We start from the raw sequence: 16,938 nt of genomic DNA on the forward strand, positions 1-16,938 counted from the left end.
GATCCTGTTTAGACTTTTAAGTTTCTCATACCCAAGCCAGCAGTGGTTTGTAATATTGAATTGTCCAAGGAAGAGGACCCTAGATATCATGCATTAACAACATGACTAAGGACACACAATAACTAGCTTTGAAGAAGACCTGTCCTTTGTTTATAGAAGCAGTGGGTATCACGCACAAAGATCAAAATATAAAGTGGATGATCCTCAGGTTTACAAAGAGACATGAGATGTCCAGGAGAAAAGTGGGTAGAGGGTTACGTATTTCTTTTTTAAGGTGTACTTACCATCTCAAGGGTAAACGTTTGAGGTACTCTGGTCCAGAACTGCAAACTGAGCAAATGAATGTATAAAACCTAAAACAAAAAATAAAATTAAAATATTAAAAGCCATTCTCTCAGGTTTGTCTTAAAAAAAAAACAAAAAACCACACACACACACACTTTAGATGCTGTCAGTTAAATAGCCAGAGAATAAATATAAACTTATTTTGTTGTCTTCTTTACAAACTGCATTCTAAAATGCTTTCAGAGTTATGACTGTTTTAGTTGTAATTTGTTTAAATGCAAATAGAGGATTAAAACAATCCACATTTTAAATAAAAACAAACCATAAATCAAAGTTTAGTTCAAGCTTCTTACCTGTCACCGAAAAGCATTGGCTTTTGGAGACACTGCACGCAAGCCTCATGAAACCACTGGTTACATTTGCAGCACTGCAGCATCTTTAAATACCAGCTTCACCAATAGAAATAAAAATAAGACCAGTGTTACAATAAACTGCTGCAAATGTTTCCCCAATACAATGTTGTCATCTTGTATTTAGAAAGACTATTAGGTCAAAGTTCACCAAAAATTTAAAAAAGGGTTTTATTAAGTGTGTCATCAATAGATATTTCAATAAATTTTAGTTCCATGGTGAAAATGACTAGAAACTGTCTACAAACAAGGGAAACTGACTCTGCTCTTGTTTATTCAGATAGAAGAAATGCAAATAATCAACTGTAGAATAAAAAATTCTGATTATTATAATGTGAACTATTTACTGCAGATGTACGGCCATTTATTTAAAAATTAAAGGAAAACATTTTTATTCTGATAACATCCTCTTTAAATACTCAGTAAATTTTCAAAGAAAACTGTACAGTTAATTAGGACCAACATCTTTTATTACTCTAGACCACTGGTTCCCAAACTGGAGGGCGCAAAGAAATTCCAAGGGGGGGGGGGGGGATGCAAGGCTGTCCGGCCCTTGAGCTCCCAGCCAAAGAGGCTAGCCCCCGGTCCCTCCCCTCCCTCCGCCCCCACAGCCATGCCGGCAGCGCGGCTTGCGCCTGCCCACCTCCCAGGCTTTCTAAGAAGCCAGTCCTGCTGCTTTGAGCAGCCTAGTAAGAGGGCAGGGAGTGGGGGGGAAGGGAAGTTGGATAAGGGGCAGGAGGTCCTGGGGGGCAGTCAGGGAACAGGGAGTGGTTGGATGGGGGGGGAGGTTCCAAGGGGGGGGGAAGTGGGCGGTCAGGAGACTGAGTGTGGGGGGGTTGGATAGGTGTGGATAGGGGTCGGGGCAGTCAGGAGATGGGGGGGATTGGATAGGGGGTGGGGGTCCTGGGAGGGGGCGGTCAGGGGACAAGGATCGGGGGGGGTTGGATGATGGTAAAGGAGAAATGCAGGGGGGCGCATGAGGGTTTCTCAAGAAGTAAAAAGGGGGCATGATGCCAAAAAAGTTTGGGAACAACTGCTCTAGACTATTCATAAGTAATTTGGTTCTTACAATAAACCCCCCCCCCCTTTTTTTTTTTAAATATAAAGAAAATGATACATTGCTGAATACCTTTGAAAGAAAAAGCTACATCTCTTCCAAATGTCAACAAACCAGGTTCATTCTATAAAGATACCACTTTTATATAAACCAGAGATCCTTCTGCCCATTTTCTCAACACAACTTTCCCACCTTAACATTAGTGCCAGTAAAAGTAGTGAGATTTTATGTAAAGTTCTAAGCACCGTTCCAGGTAGCACTTAGTATAAAAATGAGTAAGGTTAGCAAACAGACCTATAACCGCCATAGCCATTCCATAATTTTCAAAGTGGACTGTTTAGAGTCTACTCTAGGATGACTTCAGCATGCACCATTGCAATAAACACATTAACAGCAAAGAGGCACAAGCAGCATGAGGACACCAGTCGCGGGTCTGTTCTCTGTGCCTGTTACCCTCAGGAATGAAATATCTAAAAAACACCACTGCCTGCAGAAAATAGCACCAGTACTCAATGCCATTGGAACAGGGGCCAAAATTTGGTTTGCAACTGAACAATTCCCTCATTCCCTCTCATTCGCCCCCTCCCTCCCCCCCCCCCCCCCCCCGCCCCACACACACACACTCTTCCCCCTGGCAGGCCAACTTATAATGGCTGCAGCTGGAGAGCAGTGCAGTGGGGCACAAAAGATGAATAAGCGTGTCTTAATTAAAACAGAATAAGGGAAGGGAATTCTGAAACTTATAGTCAGCTTTCCATTGTGGCTGTAAATACGATACATCTGCCTGTTTTATCTGTAGCTGCTGTTGTTGAGGCCTGGAGTGCGTGAGACCCCTCCACGCGCACACAACACGAGGAGGAGGAGAAAGATGCAGACTGAGCTGGAGCGCAGAGCAGCTCCGGAGCAGTGGAGCTGCAGGTTTTTGCCTGGAGCTGGAGTATAGCTCCAAAGCCTTGCTGAGAGGTCATGTTCAGCGAGATACTGCAAGCCAGTGCTGCATCAGACCGAACATACCACAGAGCCCAGAGAAGAAAAGAGCAGACAGAAGAAAGGCCCAGGAGTCCCAGCAGGAAGACAAGAGGGAGCTGCATCAGAACATAATGGGGCTTCTCAGACAGCAGATACAACAGATGCAGATTCTTGTTGGCCTACAGGTCAAGTCACATACTCGCCTCCCTCCCCTTTGCAGTCAACGAAGAACTCAATTTCAGCAGCTCTTACCCCCTCATTTCAATTTTAAATTTCTGTTCTGTTTACTTTATTAGTTTACACTGTATTGGTTTATAATTGCCCACTAATGTTTTGCACTCTTTTTGGTATGCAATAAGTTTATATTTTGGAAATAAAAAAAAGAATTTTTTACTTCATATAGAATACCTAGCGCTACTTAAAGTGCGCATTACTTGTAACAGAACAGGATCATAGAATTCATAGGTACAGTTAAACAACTACAAACCTACAGCAAGCACTGCATAATTCACAGGTTCAATAAGAGACTAATAATAAATGTACACCAAGCACGACAATTTCTAACAACCCCCCAAACTTCAGGGGAAGAGAGAGCACCGTCATGGAGAGGGTTACTCACCTTATACAGTAACAGAGGTTCTTCGAGATGTGAGTCTCTGTTGGTGCTCCACTTTAGGTGATTAAAGGCGCAGGGGCACGCAAGTGGAGAATTTTGACAGCAGTACCTGGCTGGGCCACACATGTGCACAACCCATCTCGCGCCTGCATCGGCGATTAACTAGCGCTGTGCAGCCACCCTCACCTACCCCTTCTCTACTGCAGAGGACTAAATTAGAACTCTGAAGTAGAGGGGAAGAGGGTGGGTAGGGGAGCACCCACAGGGACTCACATCTCAAAGAATCTGTTACTGCACGAGGTGAGTAACCCTCTCTTCAAGTGGAGTCCCTGTGGGTGCTCCACTTTAGGTGACGTAGAGCAGTGCCACTCAAGGGAAAGGAAGGGCTTCGGAATTAGGTCTGAATGGACAATAAGACTGTGTCCCAGCCGAGTGTCCGAGGCAGAGTCCTGGTCAATGCCGTAGTGTTGTATGAAGGTGTGAGAGGCTATCCAAGTGGCTGCTTTACCTATGTCGGTGATAAGCACGTCCTTCATAAAAGGCATGTCGTTCAAAAAGGCTACCGATGTGGCTCTGGATCTTGTGGAATGTGTTCTGATCCATGATGGAGGTTGTAGTTCATGTTGGATGTAGCAAAGCTGGATGCAGCCAGAAATCCATTTGGAAAGTCTCTGCTTAGATATGGGCTTGCCTTTGGACCGTTCAGTCATGGAGAGAAACAATTTAGGAGTCTTTCTGAACACTTTGGTCCGTCCTCGATAAAAGGCTAGTGCCCTTCTGACATCCAGGGTGTGGAATGCCACCTCTTGTTTGTTCTTGTGAGGTTTAGGAAAGGAGATGAGAAGATGAATGGGTTGATTAATGTATAACGAAGAAGGGATTTTAGAGAAACTTTGGTGCAGCCTTAGAGTATCCTTATTCTTAAAGATCATATATGGTGGGCGTGCCACAGAATATCAGGGTTGGAAGGGACCTCAGGAGGTCATCTGGTCCTGCCTTGAGCAGGGGGTTGGACTAATCCCCAACTAAAACATCCCAGCCAGGACTTTGTCAAGCCTGACCTTAAAAACCTCTAAGGAAGGAGATTCCACCACCTCCCTAGGTAACCTATTCCAGTGCTTCACCACCCTCCTAGTGAAAAAGTTTTTCCTAATATCCAACCTAAACCTCCCCCACTGCAACTTGAGACCATTACTCTTGTTCGGTCATCTGCTACCACTGAGAACAGTCTAGATCCATCCTCTTTGGAACGCCCTTTCAGGTAGTTGAAAGCAGCTATCAAATCCCCCCTCATTCTTCTCTTCTGCAGACTAAACAATCCCAGTTCCCTCAGCCTTTCCCCACAAGTCATGTGCTCCAGCCCCCTAATTATTTTTGTTGCCCTCCGCTGGACCCTTTCCAATTTTTCCACATCCTCCTTGTAGGGTGGGGCCCAAAACTGGACATAGTACTCCAGATGAGGCCTCACCAACGTCAAATAGAGGGGAATGATCACGTCCCTCGATCTGCTGGCAATACCCCTTCTTATACAGCCCAACATGCCGTTAGCCTTCTTGGCAACAAGGGTACACTGTCATATCCAGCTTCTCATCCACTGTAACCCCTATGTCCTTCTCCGCAGAACTGCTGCCTAGCCACTCGGTCCCTAGTCCGTAGCAGTGCATAGGATTCTTCCGTCCTAAGTGCAGGACTCTACACTTGTCCTTGTGGAACCTCAGAATTTCTTTGGCCCAATCCTCTAATTTGTCTAGGTCCCTCTGTATCCTATCCCTACCATCCAGCGTATCTACCACTCTTCCCAGTTTAGTGTCATCTGCAGAATTGCTGAGGGTGCAGTCTTTGCCATCCTCCAGATCATTAATGAAGACATTGAACAAAACTGGTCCCCAGGACCGACCCTTGGGGCACTCCGCTTGATACTGGCTGCCAACTAGATATGGAGCCATTGATCACTACCCATTGAGCCTGACGATCTAGCCAGCTTTCTATCCACCTTATAGTCCATTCATCCAGCCCATTCTTCTTTAACTTGCCAGCAATACTATGGGAGACCATATCAAAAGCTTTGCTAAAGTCAAGGAATAACACATCCACTCCTTTCCCCTCTTCCACAGAGCCAGTTATCTACTGGCAGGGTAGAGGTAGTGGCTTCTATTCCTTTGTTTAAACACCACATGTGCAATCTCTTCCACCTGTGGAGGTACGTCAAGTGTCTGCTGTTCAACGAGATGTCTTTAACTTCTTCAGAACAGACCATCTCCTAGCTTTGGAACCACTGATGAGCCAAGCTCTCTAGTGCAGTATCTCCAGGTTCGGCTGCAAGATCTGGCCTGCATCCTGTGACAAGAGGTTCGGAAGAGGTGGGCGGACACGAGATGGGCATGAGGACCATCTGTTGTCAGTATGGATACTAAGTTTGTCTGGGACAGACTGGGACTATCAGGATGACTTTGGCTTGGTCAGTTCTGATCTTGTGGATAACCCTGGCCAGCAACAGGGTCGGGGGAAAGGCATACAGGAGAGGCACGTCCCATCAGACGAAGAAGGTGTTGCCCCTGGATCTTGGTCCCAAGCCCTGCTCTGGAACAGAACATTGGACATTTGCTGTTGACTCATGCCAAATAGACTTATTATAGGGAAGCCCCATTGTTGGAATATGTTCTGAATTACTGAGGTGTTTATTTCCCACTTGTGGTCGTGGGAGAACTTTCAGCTTAACATGTCCACAGTGATGTTCTGAAATCCTGGTAGGTAGGTGGCTGATATGGAGATGGTGTGTTGAATACGCCATGTCTACAGCATTATGGCCTCAGTACATAGGAGTGTGACCGCGCTCCTCCTTGTTTATGTGGAACATGCAGATCACATTGTCTGTCATGCTCTGCATGGCCTTGTTTTTGATCAGAGGCAGGAAATGTGCGCAAGCGTTGTGAACGGCTCACAGTTCCAAAACATTTATGTGCAGTGTTGATTCCGAAGACTACCATCTGCCCTGGATGGTGAGATTGTCTACGTGGGTGCCCCACCCCAATATGGAGGCATTTGTTGTGATTATCAGTTGGGGGAGGGGGGGAGTCTGTAGAAAAGGGACACCTACACACAAATTGTGCAAGCGGGTCCACCACTGAAGGGAGTCTGACTTTTGTTGGCATATTTAAAAGTTTTTTCAGACTGTTTGTGTGGGAGGTACACCATCCTGAGCCGCCCTTGCAGGCAGCAAATGGAGTCTGGCTTGTCAGACGACATAAGTGGTCACCGCCACGTGTCCCAGTAGTCAGAGGCAGGTCCTGACGGATGTTTGTGGACTGCTCACTGTGGTATTGATCAGGTTCATTAGGTGGTAGGATGACAAATCTGTGAAATGGTAAAGAAGATGACAAATCTCTGAACTGGTGTTAATGTTGACTTTTGAAAGTTTATTTGCAGGCCAAGGTTTGTGAAGAGAGACATCTTGTGTGTGGCTTCGATGGCTTCTTTCCAAGTAGGAGCCAACTATCTAAATATGGGTACATCATGAACCCTTGTTTGCGTAAGTGGCTACTGCCAGAACTTTGGAAAACACTCGGGGAGCTGTGGAAAGGCCAAAGGGCAGTACCAGGTATCGATATTCATCCTGCCCAAGGACAAATCAGAGGAATAGTCTATGTGCTGGATGAATAGTGCTGTGAAAATAAGCATCTTGCAGGTCGAGGGCTACAAACTAATCTCCTCATTCCAGAGCTGGAATGATTATTGCTAAAGTAACCATCCAGAATTGTTGTGTTATAACAAATTTGTTTAGGTTCCTGAGATCAAGAATAGGTCTCAATCCCCCAGACTTTTTCTGGGTTAAAAGATAAACTGGAATAGAACTCTTTCACTGTGTGTTGTAGCAGCACTGTCTCAGAAAGCGCTCGTGAGAGGGGTCCCTGAGGAGAGATGGGGAGGGAGGGTCGGTAGAGGGGGATGGAGAAGAACTGGATAGAGTATCTTGTTTTGGATGACTTTCAATACCCATTTGTTGGAAGTGATGGTTTGACATATTGAGTAGAATGGTATTACACGACCTGTAAATGGATGGTTGATGGACAGTGGTGTCAGCACTGGTAATTGGGGGGGAGGTCTGCTAAGCCCTTGACCAAACCCTCAAAATCTGATGTTTGGGATAGGTGGTTGCTGTGCAGTGGGTTGAAAAAAGAGTTTGTTTTACACTTGGGTGGCCTTTGTCTGCGCCATTGAGGATTGTATTGTCTCTGGGTCTACGTATAGGGAGCCTTTTTAGGATGTAGCGAGGTGCAATACCTGTCCTGTTTACATTTTGTTGCAGGTATATCTATGCCAAGAGATCTGAGAGTGGCTCTCAAATCCTTTAGTGAACAGTTTTGGACCCTCGAAGGGGAGGTCCTCTACTTTGGATTTCACCTTCCTCGGAAACCACGACAGGTGAAGCCAGGAGGCTCGGGACATTACAACGGCAGTAGCGATGGACCTAGCTGCCATGTCAGCGGAATCCAACAATGCCTGAAGGGCCGTGCAGGCCAACAGGTGTCCTTCTGAGATGAGTGATGCAAATGGTTCTCTTTTTTAATTCATGTATGCAGTCAATAAATTGAGAGAGAGTTTGGAATAATTCATGTGGCTGTATTTTGCCATTGGGGCTTCATAATTAGTGATTCTAAATTGTAAAGTTGCTGATGATTAGGTCTTGCAGCTGAGTAGATCCACTGTCATACGGGGTGGTCCTGGAATAATGTTGCTGGCCACGTTCGTTAACTGAGTCTACCACCAGAGTTTGGCTGGGGGGGGAGGGGGGGAAGGGGGGAAGAGAATAAAAGTCCAGCCCTTTCAAAGGGATGTAACATTTTTTATCTTCCCTCTTTTATGTGTAGGTGGGATTGTGGCAGGGGTCTGCCAGAAAGCTGTGGCAGACTCCATGATTGCGGCATTAATCCGCAGTGAGATCTTAGATGAGGTCATTGTGCGGAGTATGTCCAAGAGCTTGTGCTGTGATTTAGTGACTTCCTTGAGGGGTATTTGGAGAATGTCAGCCATCCTTTTAAATAGATCTTGAAATGGTTTGAATTCATCTCTGGCAGTAGGTGGCGGAGGCATGATGGTCTCGTCAGGCAAGGGAGGAGGGTTTGTGACAAGAATAGCCTCCTGGTGCACAACCTCCTCTGTTTCTTTGAAAGACTGCACATGGGAAATGTCAAATGGTGCTGCTGAGGAGACTATGACAGGGGTGGCCAACCTGTGGCTCCGGAGCCACATGCGGCTCTTCAGAAGTTAATATGCGGCTCCTTGTATAGGCATCGACTCTGGGGCTGGAGCTACAGGCACCAACTTTCCACTGTGCTGTGGGGTGCTCACTGCTCTGCCACAGGCCCTGCCCCCACTCCACCCCTTCCCACACCCTCCCCTGAGCCTGCCGTGCCCTCGCTCCTCTTCTCTCCCCGCCCCCCAGCCTCATGCATGCCACAAACAGTTGATCGGGAGGTGTGGGGAGGGCTGCCAGTGGGTGGGAGGCACTGGGAGCGGGGGGAGCCAATGGGGAGCTGCTGATATGTTACTGTGGCTCTTTGGCAATGTACATTGGTAAATTCTGGCTCCTTCTCAGTTTCAGGTTGGCCACCCCTACTCCATGAGCTTCCCTGGGACCCCGCGGGCGTTCAGAGTAGTATTGGCTGTAGGCTGCCCATGGGTCCCAGAGGGACATTGTGGTGATAAAAGCACTGGTGGAGGTCCCCATGGGTATCTGTACCGCCCCTGGAAATCTGATCTGGGGTGATGCTTAGGCTGCACTTGTGGCTCAGATCGGATACTGCCTTGCAAAGGTGAGAAGTGTTGGGATGAAAAAACCTTCCCCTTGCTTGCCTTCCTCTCTGAAGAAGGGACGGTGATAGTGAAAACAGCAAGACAGTATTGGTACCAAAGAGAGGCGACTCAGGTGCCAGGGCCACTGACAGATCCATAGGTGCAAGAAACTGTTGTAAGTTTGGTACTGGCAGTGCTGTCTGCATTTGCAGCGGTGCCGAGAGTTGCTGCAGTACCAGAAGGTATTGTGGTGCCTGAGGAATAGGTGCCAACATCAACTGCACTGAGAGGGAGGGAGCAAGTTTTACTGCTGATGCATCCTTGCAATGTGGCGAGGAGCTAGCAGGGGGTGTCAATGCCTTAGAAACTGCAGAGGCACTGAGTGTTTAGTTGTTGCTGCCGGTGCCATGGTGGAATGGGCAGTCTTTTCTCTTCCTTCCTTTTTAGAGCCTGCCCGCTTAGGGTCTGTGGCTTTGACGGTACCGAAGTCCCGGCCCACCCATAGGTACTTTGCCACAGTGCGGTTGGTACCGATGCTGGAGCCCGAATCGTGGAATGCTTCCTCTTAGGTCTGGTCTACACTGGGGGGGTCGGTGGGGGGAGGGGAAAAAAAAATCGATCTAAGTTACGTGATGTACTTTCTTGTACGAACCTCGAAGTTGTGGCAATGGGTGCACTTTTGGGGTATGTGTTTCCCCCAAGCACTAGACATATTGAGTGTCCACCTGAAAGTGGAACTTCCTCATGGCAGGAGAGGCAACATTTAAAGTCTGGAGATCCTGGCATTTTGAAGAAAATATCCCAAGTAAGACGAAATGATAAAGGATTTTTTGTTTTTAAACAGGGAAGAGAGAGAGAGAGAGGGTTTTAATAAACTACCCTAACTATTCTAGACTCACACTAATCTAGCTGTTATGTACTGCTAACACAAAGGTAAAACTAGTGAGGCACTGTCAGAGCTCCAGCTCAGACCAAGAGCAGTTGAGAAGGAACTGGGGGGGGGTGAGGGGTGAGATGGGGGCAGCAGCCGCACAGTGCTAGTTAATTGCTGCTGCAAGCGCAAGACTAGGAGAGCATGTGTGGCCCAGCCAGGTACTGCTGTCGAAGTTCTCAGACTAGAGGCGCAGGGGCGCACAATCACCTAAAGTGGAGCACCCACTAGGACTCCATTCGAAGAACAGCACATTACTGTGACTGACCATTAAATTGCTCCTTTCAAGGTCTCCTTCAACCACATAGCCCCACGTTGAGCTCTTCTAATAGCCCACGTGTTCAAAGTCAGCAGACAGCCACTCTACCTCTGCCTCCACTCCAGCAGCAACTTTTCCTCTTCGACTCACAGGTAGTGTGAAGGATACAACAGACAGCTATAACCACTGGGCTATTTTTCTCACTGAGATCTAATCTGGTGAGTAAACACTGCCAGTGCTCTTTCAACCTGATGAATGTACATTCAAAACTGCCATTCTGTGCTGCTGAGTCAGTAGCTGAATCTGTCCAGGATGCTGTTGAGGTGGCCAGTGTTTGGCTTTGTAAGACAGGGAAGCAAGAGGTAGGCCGAGTCCCCCAAGATCATTATTGACATTTCAACATCACTAACAGCAATCTGCCGGTCAGGAGAAAGTATCCCTGCTTCCAGATTCATGAACAGCCGTGTTCTTAAAGATGCAACCTTCCCCAATCAATCCACACAAATGACAGTGAAGCATCCCTGATGATCTACCAATGCTTTCATAACCACAGAAAAGTAGCCCCTTCTGTTGACGTACTCTGTGTGGGGCTAAAATAGGGATGTGTGTGCCATCTGCCATCCCACTGCAGTTCGGGAACCCATAGCTACAAATATATCCACAATATCCTTCACATTGCAGAGCATCACAGTTCTGCTAACAGGAGATGATAAATAGCCCTACATATTTGCAAGACAATAGCCCCCACTGGATTTTCCAACTTCAGAATGATTTCCCAGTGACCAGCAGCAATACAACACTGTAAGCTTCCACGGTGCTATCACTACTCACTTCTCAACTGCCAGTACAGCTCTCATTCTTATGTCTATGCTCTGGAGAACTGGGGCAAATTCGGCTAACAGATCCAGGAATGTGGCCTTTCACATCCTGTAGTGCTGCAGCTACATTTTGTCCCATACCTGAAGTATGATGTGATCCAGTCAGTGCTTGTTTCTCAGGCCCAGAACAGCCCTGTCTGCAGCTGTCCATGACCATCACCAAGCTCCAATTGTTTTTCGCTATGTCCCTTAACAATATGTCTTGAAACAAATCATCATGATTCCCCATTGTTGCAGTATCTCCTGCAGCTCTGCAAATACCGGAGGATCATTCATTCTCTGTTTGCAATATTCATGACAACAGCGCAGAGCTGTCCAGGCTCCAGGCTTTTGGCAGAAATGGCAGACAGCAACAAGTGCTGCGAGAGTTTGTGGAATTTTTAAAAAGGAGCAAAAGATCACGGGATAAGGATGGCATTAAGGAGGATGGAAAAAGTTGCATGATGGGAACTTGACTCCTTACTCCCAGTTACCCCTGCATGCCCCACAACGCATTGCGAAAATTCCCTACAAGGCACTTCCCTGGAGGGTGGTATGTGGCACACTGGGATACCTATCAATGATACACTGCACTTTGTCACCACAAGCACACCCAGTGAGTACATACAGCAGCGATCCAAGCAGCAAAGCATGCAGGAGCATTATACTAACTGCACTGGTTTCATGCTACTGCACCTTGCATTAACCAGTTTGTAGTGTAGACATGGCCTGAGAAGTGTGAATTGCCCCATTCAAAACAAGCCCAATCCACTCATCCAAGGAGATACCACAGCTGCTGGGGCAAATACAGGAAGGCACTCAGCTTCACCCTCTCCCCTCGGGGTGGCGAGAGAGGACCACCTCCTTCTCACGGGAGAAGAGGGCCTCCTGATGCCGCTCTGGGACAAAAAGGAGTCCTCTTGCCACAACCATTCCAAGTGAGGGGTTGGGCATGGTAAGGAGGCAGAGTCATAGATGCCCCATGTTATGGCGTACTATTACCCCAGATTGCTTTAATTTGGCCCTCACATGAAGTCACAGTTCTGCAAACCCTTATTCAGCGGGGTACTCCTGTTACTCACATGAGTAGTCTTAGGGCTGGTCTACACTAATGCTGTAAGTTTTTGATGTAACTTAGGTCTCCTTACAGTGGTGTCTACACCGTGCTACGTCTCTCCCATCGACTAGTGCGTCTTCACCGGACCTGCTAAATCAATTGCAGCAGTGCCAATTTAGCTAGTAGCGTAGACATGGCCCTATGCTAACGTCAAAAGAATACTCCCAGGAATAAGGGTTTGTTGAAACAAGAACCAAATGGCTAAATCAAGAGGCTGTTACCTCAGTGTAATAGCTTCTAGACATCCCCTGGAGAAAACCTAATTTTTGAAAGCTACAAATCAAGTAATTTCTTCAACAGAATCTCATTTTAGGCACATCATTCACTACTCCTCCAGAGAACTTAAAAATATGTACATTTGCCTTAAAGTCAGCTGTGCCAATATCAAAATTCAACTCCACCATTTTCTTCCTCAGTATCACAGTTCCATTATTACCACTGCCTATAACTGCAATGCCACCAACTACTCTATCTTTGACCTCAAATATAGACCAGAAGTAATGTCATGAAAGCAGTGATTTTTGTAGAAGGCGTTCACAGCTACAACTCTCATTAGTGGCATGATAAAACCTGAACAGATAGCTAGATACATGTGAAGACCTGATGCAACAACGTAATGCATCAATTTGTATTATTGTACCTAGGAACTCTAGTCATGGACCGGGACCACATTGTGCCAGGTGCTAGAACAAAAAGATATAGTCCTTGCCCCAAAGAATATGCTTACCACAAGATACATTAAAGAAAACATGTTTATTTCAAAGCTCAACGCTTTATTAACTGTGCCTCACCTCACCATCGCGTACACTGAGTACTGAAAAAAAATAGTTAGGCCCTGATCCTGCAAACATTTAAGTAAAGTTAACCACAAGCCTAAGTGCTTTCAGAATAAGGGCCAAAGTTTGTAGAGCTGCATGAAGGAGAAAAAGCTTTTGATGGGAATTTATATTTACTTACTCTCCAGGGCCTCCACAGTAGCAGTAACATTGCTGGATATTGGTTTTATGGCCTGCATCCCATTCAAGGTCTGCTACGTTGTACGGTAATGTTTGCTTCATGACTTGTAGCGCTTTGGCATTTGGTCCTTTCTTCAGCGCACCACCCCTCTGGAACAAATCAGATCGATGTTTTTATAAAAACAATAAATGTAGTTATGCAAATTACAAAATCTTTCAACACAAAGGCGTATATATTTATGAAAATACTTTAAGAATTTTACCTGCAATTTTGATATACCAGCTGTTTTATTAAAAATAGCCTTTGAAAAAAATATAATCAAATTTCATAGCTTCCAATTTACTCACAAGAATTTCCCATCCAGATCAAAGCCAGGAACTGTGGGAAATCTCTCAAACAGCACTAGTTTTTATTTGTCATTTTCAACCTCACACTTAAAAGTTTACATTAACCACCATACAAATACTATGGAGGAGTAGATGTACAAGTTAGGTCAGCCTGATAGACAAAAATTTGTTTCCATAACACACCTTTGTTGTTGTTGCAAAAACACACTGTCGACAGAGCCATTTATCATCTGAATCAATCACGCTGGAATCAATATTTGGTGTGTGACACAGCTGATGATAACCTGAATTCAAAATACAGATTTTACTCTTATAAAGAAACCCATTAAAGACTTTACCCATATTTACAGGAATTAAAGTTTTAGAAAGAAAAAAAATTGTTTAAAACGAAGTAAAATATTCTTCATTTAAGTAAGAAGATTGTGATGAGGAAATAAGCTCAATAGTGTTCCAAATGCTCTTTTTAAAGTTCTTGTGGTAAAAGCTATATTCACAAAACAACAAACCTTGTAAGTCAGTTTACAATAAACAAGAACTGTGAAAGATTACAAAACTCAAGCTGAAAAGCAGTCAAGCATTCACCCCTGTTCTGGCTTTTTTTGCCTTTCCATTGGCCACAGCTGAGAATAAACCAAATGGAACAAATGTCAAGAAACAGAAGTTACCTTGGCCACATTTATCACATATAACCATTTCATTAGGTGCGTCGGAATACTCTTCCTGACATATCGTACAGACCATTTCCCCACTTTCAGTGGCTCCTAAAAATAGACAAAAAAGTGTAACTCATTTTATATATTTATTTTGAATTTTCCCAGTTAAATCTCTTTTTAACTAAAATCTTTAGTTGGGAAGATCATTAATTACTTTTCTTTTTGTAGTCTGAGTCACGTGTGTGTGGATTGCAGGGAGCAGATTCATGCTATACAGAGTAATCCACAAAATAGTTAAGATACTCATCACTCCTGTTTGGTTTTGGGACACAGACCAGATCTCACCAGCACGGTTAGCAACAACACATTGCAAACATTTCAAAGCATGACCATTATCCACATTCCCTTATAACAAAAATGTACAGGAGGGGATAGAAGCACTGAGGAAGCACATAGCAACTGTGTGGCGTAATGAAAAGACTACTGGGACTATTCCTAGCTGGATGACCTTGGACAAGGCATTTCACCACTCTGTCTCCGTTTCCCTTCTGAAAAATCAGGATAATGATGACAAGCACTATACAAGTTAGGTCTCCTGATTATTATCTAGCCTCAATAGCATATCAACTACAAACCCAGATAAGAAATAACTGTTTAAATGGTCGCTAACTTCTAACAAACATTTTTCTGTTTAAAAACAAGGAAGTTAGTTAAATGGCAAAAAGACTTCATTAATGTGGACATAAGTATATCCAGTGATAACTTGTGCCCTTCTAGAATGCTGAGGTCAGCAAAACTCAAACTTCTGAAAACCAGAAAACACATAGTTAAGTTAAACAGCCTCACTTCCTTAACTCTGCCTTCTGAGCAATGCCCCAATATACAGACAAGACCACTCTGGGGCTTTTCACTATAATGGACAGGTGCTACCTACACTTGTCCTATGCTCAAACACTGAGCCCAATTACTGCCCCAACATACTTCTTACCCATTTACAAGTGTAGTGACTTGACTGCAAATGTGAAGGAGCTGTAAAATTTAAGATACCATCTAAATCTATACTTTCCCCTATCATTAGATCCACAGAGTGCTCTCATATTCTACCTCAGTATTCACAAGACCCCAGAGCCTTGCTACTGACAACCTCCATAATTCTGTAGGAAGCAATGCAAACTGGAACCTCAAGGTATATATGCACCTCTTTTCTTTGATAATACACATGGGGGGAGGGGGATGGAATGGGGGTGACTCAGACCCAAATCTCCTTGTATTACAATCCCAGCTCTTCTAAACTGCTCCAATTTTTTCCTTCACTACTCAATATAGCTGCACCCAACAAAGTGAATGCACCTGGAGCGTATGCAGCTAATTCTTAGTGGTTATTGCCAGCTCCAGGGGGGTACAATTAAGGTTGTATGAGTGCTTACCTTGACTATTTCCTGGGTTCTTAGAAGTTTGAGTTTTGCTAAACCTGACATTCTGGAGGGGCATGAGCTATAACTGGCAACCTTAACTCTGCATTAACAATTATTTTGCTATTTAATATAGGTGCAGAATCAAAGAGATGCATCTGCGAAATTCTAGATAGGCAACTGTGAGCTTTGTTTTGTATGCAGAAACACTATGTTCAGTATTTTATTTTGTCTTTACATACAGATTTTTTTATATGCAATTTATGTTCATAGCTTTTGAAAGATTTGCCCATAGTGCTTTGCATTTTCTTAACAGTAAATACACTGTTAAATAATCCTCAAAAATCCTGTGAGAGGGGAAGTCACTATTTATATAAAACCATGTACATAAGTGTGCAGCATTAGTTTAGCCCCATGTCCATTTGGCTAACCCATACTAGCACAAGTTTAGCTGCTGCTGCAGATGAAGCCCCATAGGCACTCCACACAAACAAGAATGTGACTTTTTAAAATGGAGATTTTGTTTTTCTTAAAATTTGATACAAGTATGAGGACATTTCACATTATGATGGCAGGAAAAATGTTTGGCCTAACAAACAGGTAGCAGTAATGACTAGGTCCGTTTACCATTATTTACATTTGGCCAGGAAGATGTGACTGTTCCTCTCTGACGCAGACCTTGCAACTGTCATCCATACCTTTGGTCACCAAGATTACACAACAGCAATGCACTCTAAATAATACCTTAAAACCATCTGAAAAATGAAAATGGTTGCAAAATCCAGTGGTGCACACTCTCACTGCAAGCATATTAAATCAGCACTGCACAATCTGCAACAGCTGCTTGTGTGTTTCTGGTGAAGTTTAATGTGTTGTTCTTGACCTATAGGATTTAGGATTTACCAATTTGCAAGACTGCCTGCCTCCCTCCCCACGCGATGGTTTATTGATGTTGGGTCTTTAAACTGTACTGCATTTAAGATTTCAGAGTAGCAGCCGTGTTAGTCTGTATCTGCAAAAAGAACGAGGAGTACTTGTGGCACCTTAGAGACTAACAAATTCATTAGAGCATAAGCTTTCGTGGACTACAGCCCACTTCTTCGGATGCATATAGAGTGAAACATATATTGAGAAGATATATATACACACATACAGAGAGCATGAACAGGTGGGAATTGTCTTACCAACTCTGAGAGGCCAATTAAGTAAGAGAAAAAAACTTTTGAAGTGATAATCAAGCTAGCCCAGTACAGACAGTTTGATAAGAAGCGTGAG

At 44.6% G+C, this 16,938-nt stretch overlaps 1 protein-coding gene across 2 annotated transcripts in view; it reads right to left on the reverse strand.

Moving 5' to 3' along the window:
• Positions 1 to 16,938, reverse strand: part of MTF2 (metal response element binding transcription factor 2) — a 58,164-nt gene that overhangs the window by 12,344 nt on the left and 28,882 nt on the right. For both annotated transcript variants that reach the window (XM_054037650.1, XM_054037649.1), the window contains exons 4-8: positions 14,264 to 14,359; positions 13,782 to 13,882; positions 13,252 to 13,400; positions 639 to 734; positions 285 to 353 (exon numbers count right to left, since the gene is read on the reverse strand). In XM_054037650.1, the coding sequence (XP_053893625.1) occupies positions 285 to 353; positions 639 to 734; positions 13,252 to 13,400; positions 13,782 to 13,882; positions 14,264 to 14,359 (511 nt within the window). The remainder of the gene's footprint in view (positions 1 to 284; positions 354 to 638; positions 735 to 13,251; positions 13,401 to 13,781; positions 13,883 to 14,263; positions 14,360 to 16,938) is intronic.

Source organism: Malaclemys terrapin, chromosome 8 (genome assembly GCF_027887155.1).
Source record: "Malaclemys terrapin pileata isolate rMalTer1 chromosome 8, rMalTer1.hap1, whole genome shotgun sequence".
NCBI lineage: Eukaryota > Metazoa > Chordata > Testudines > Emydidae > Malaclemys > Malaclemys terrapin.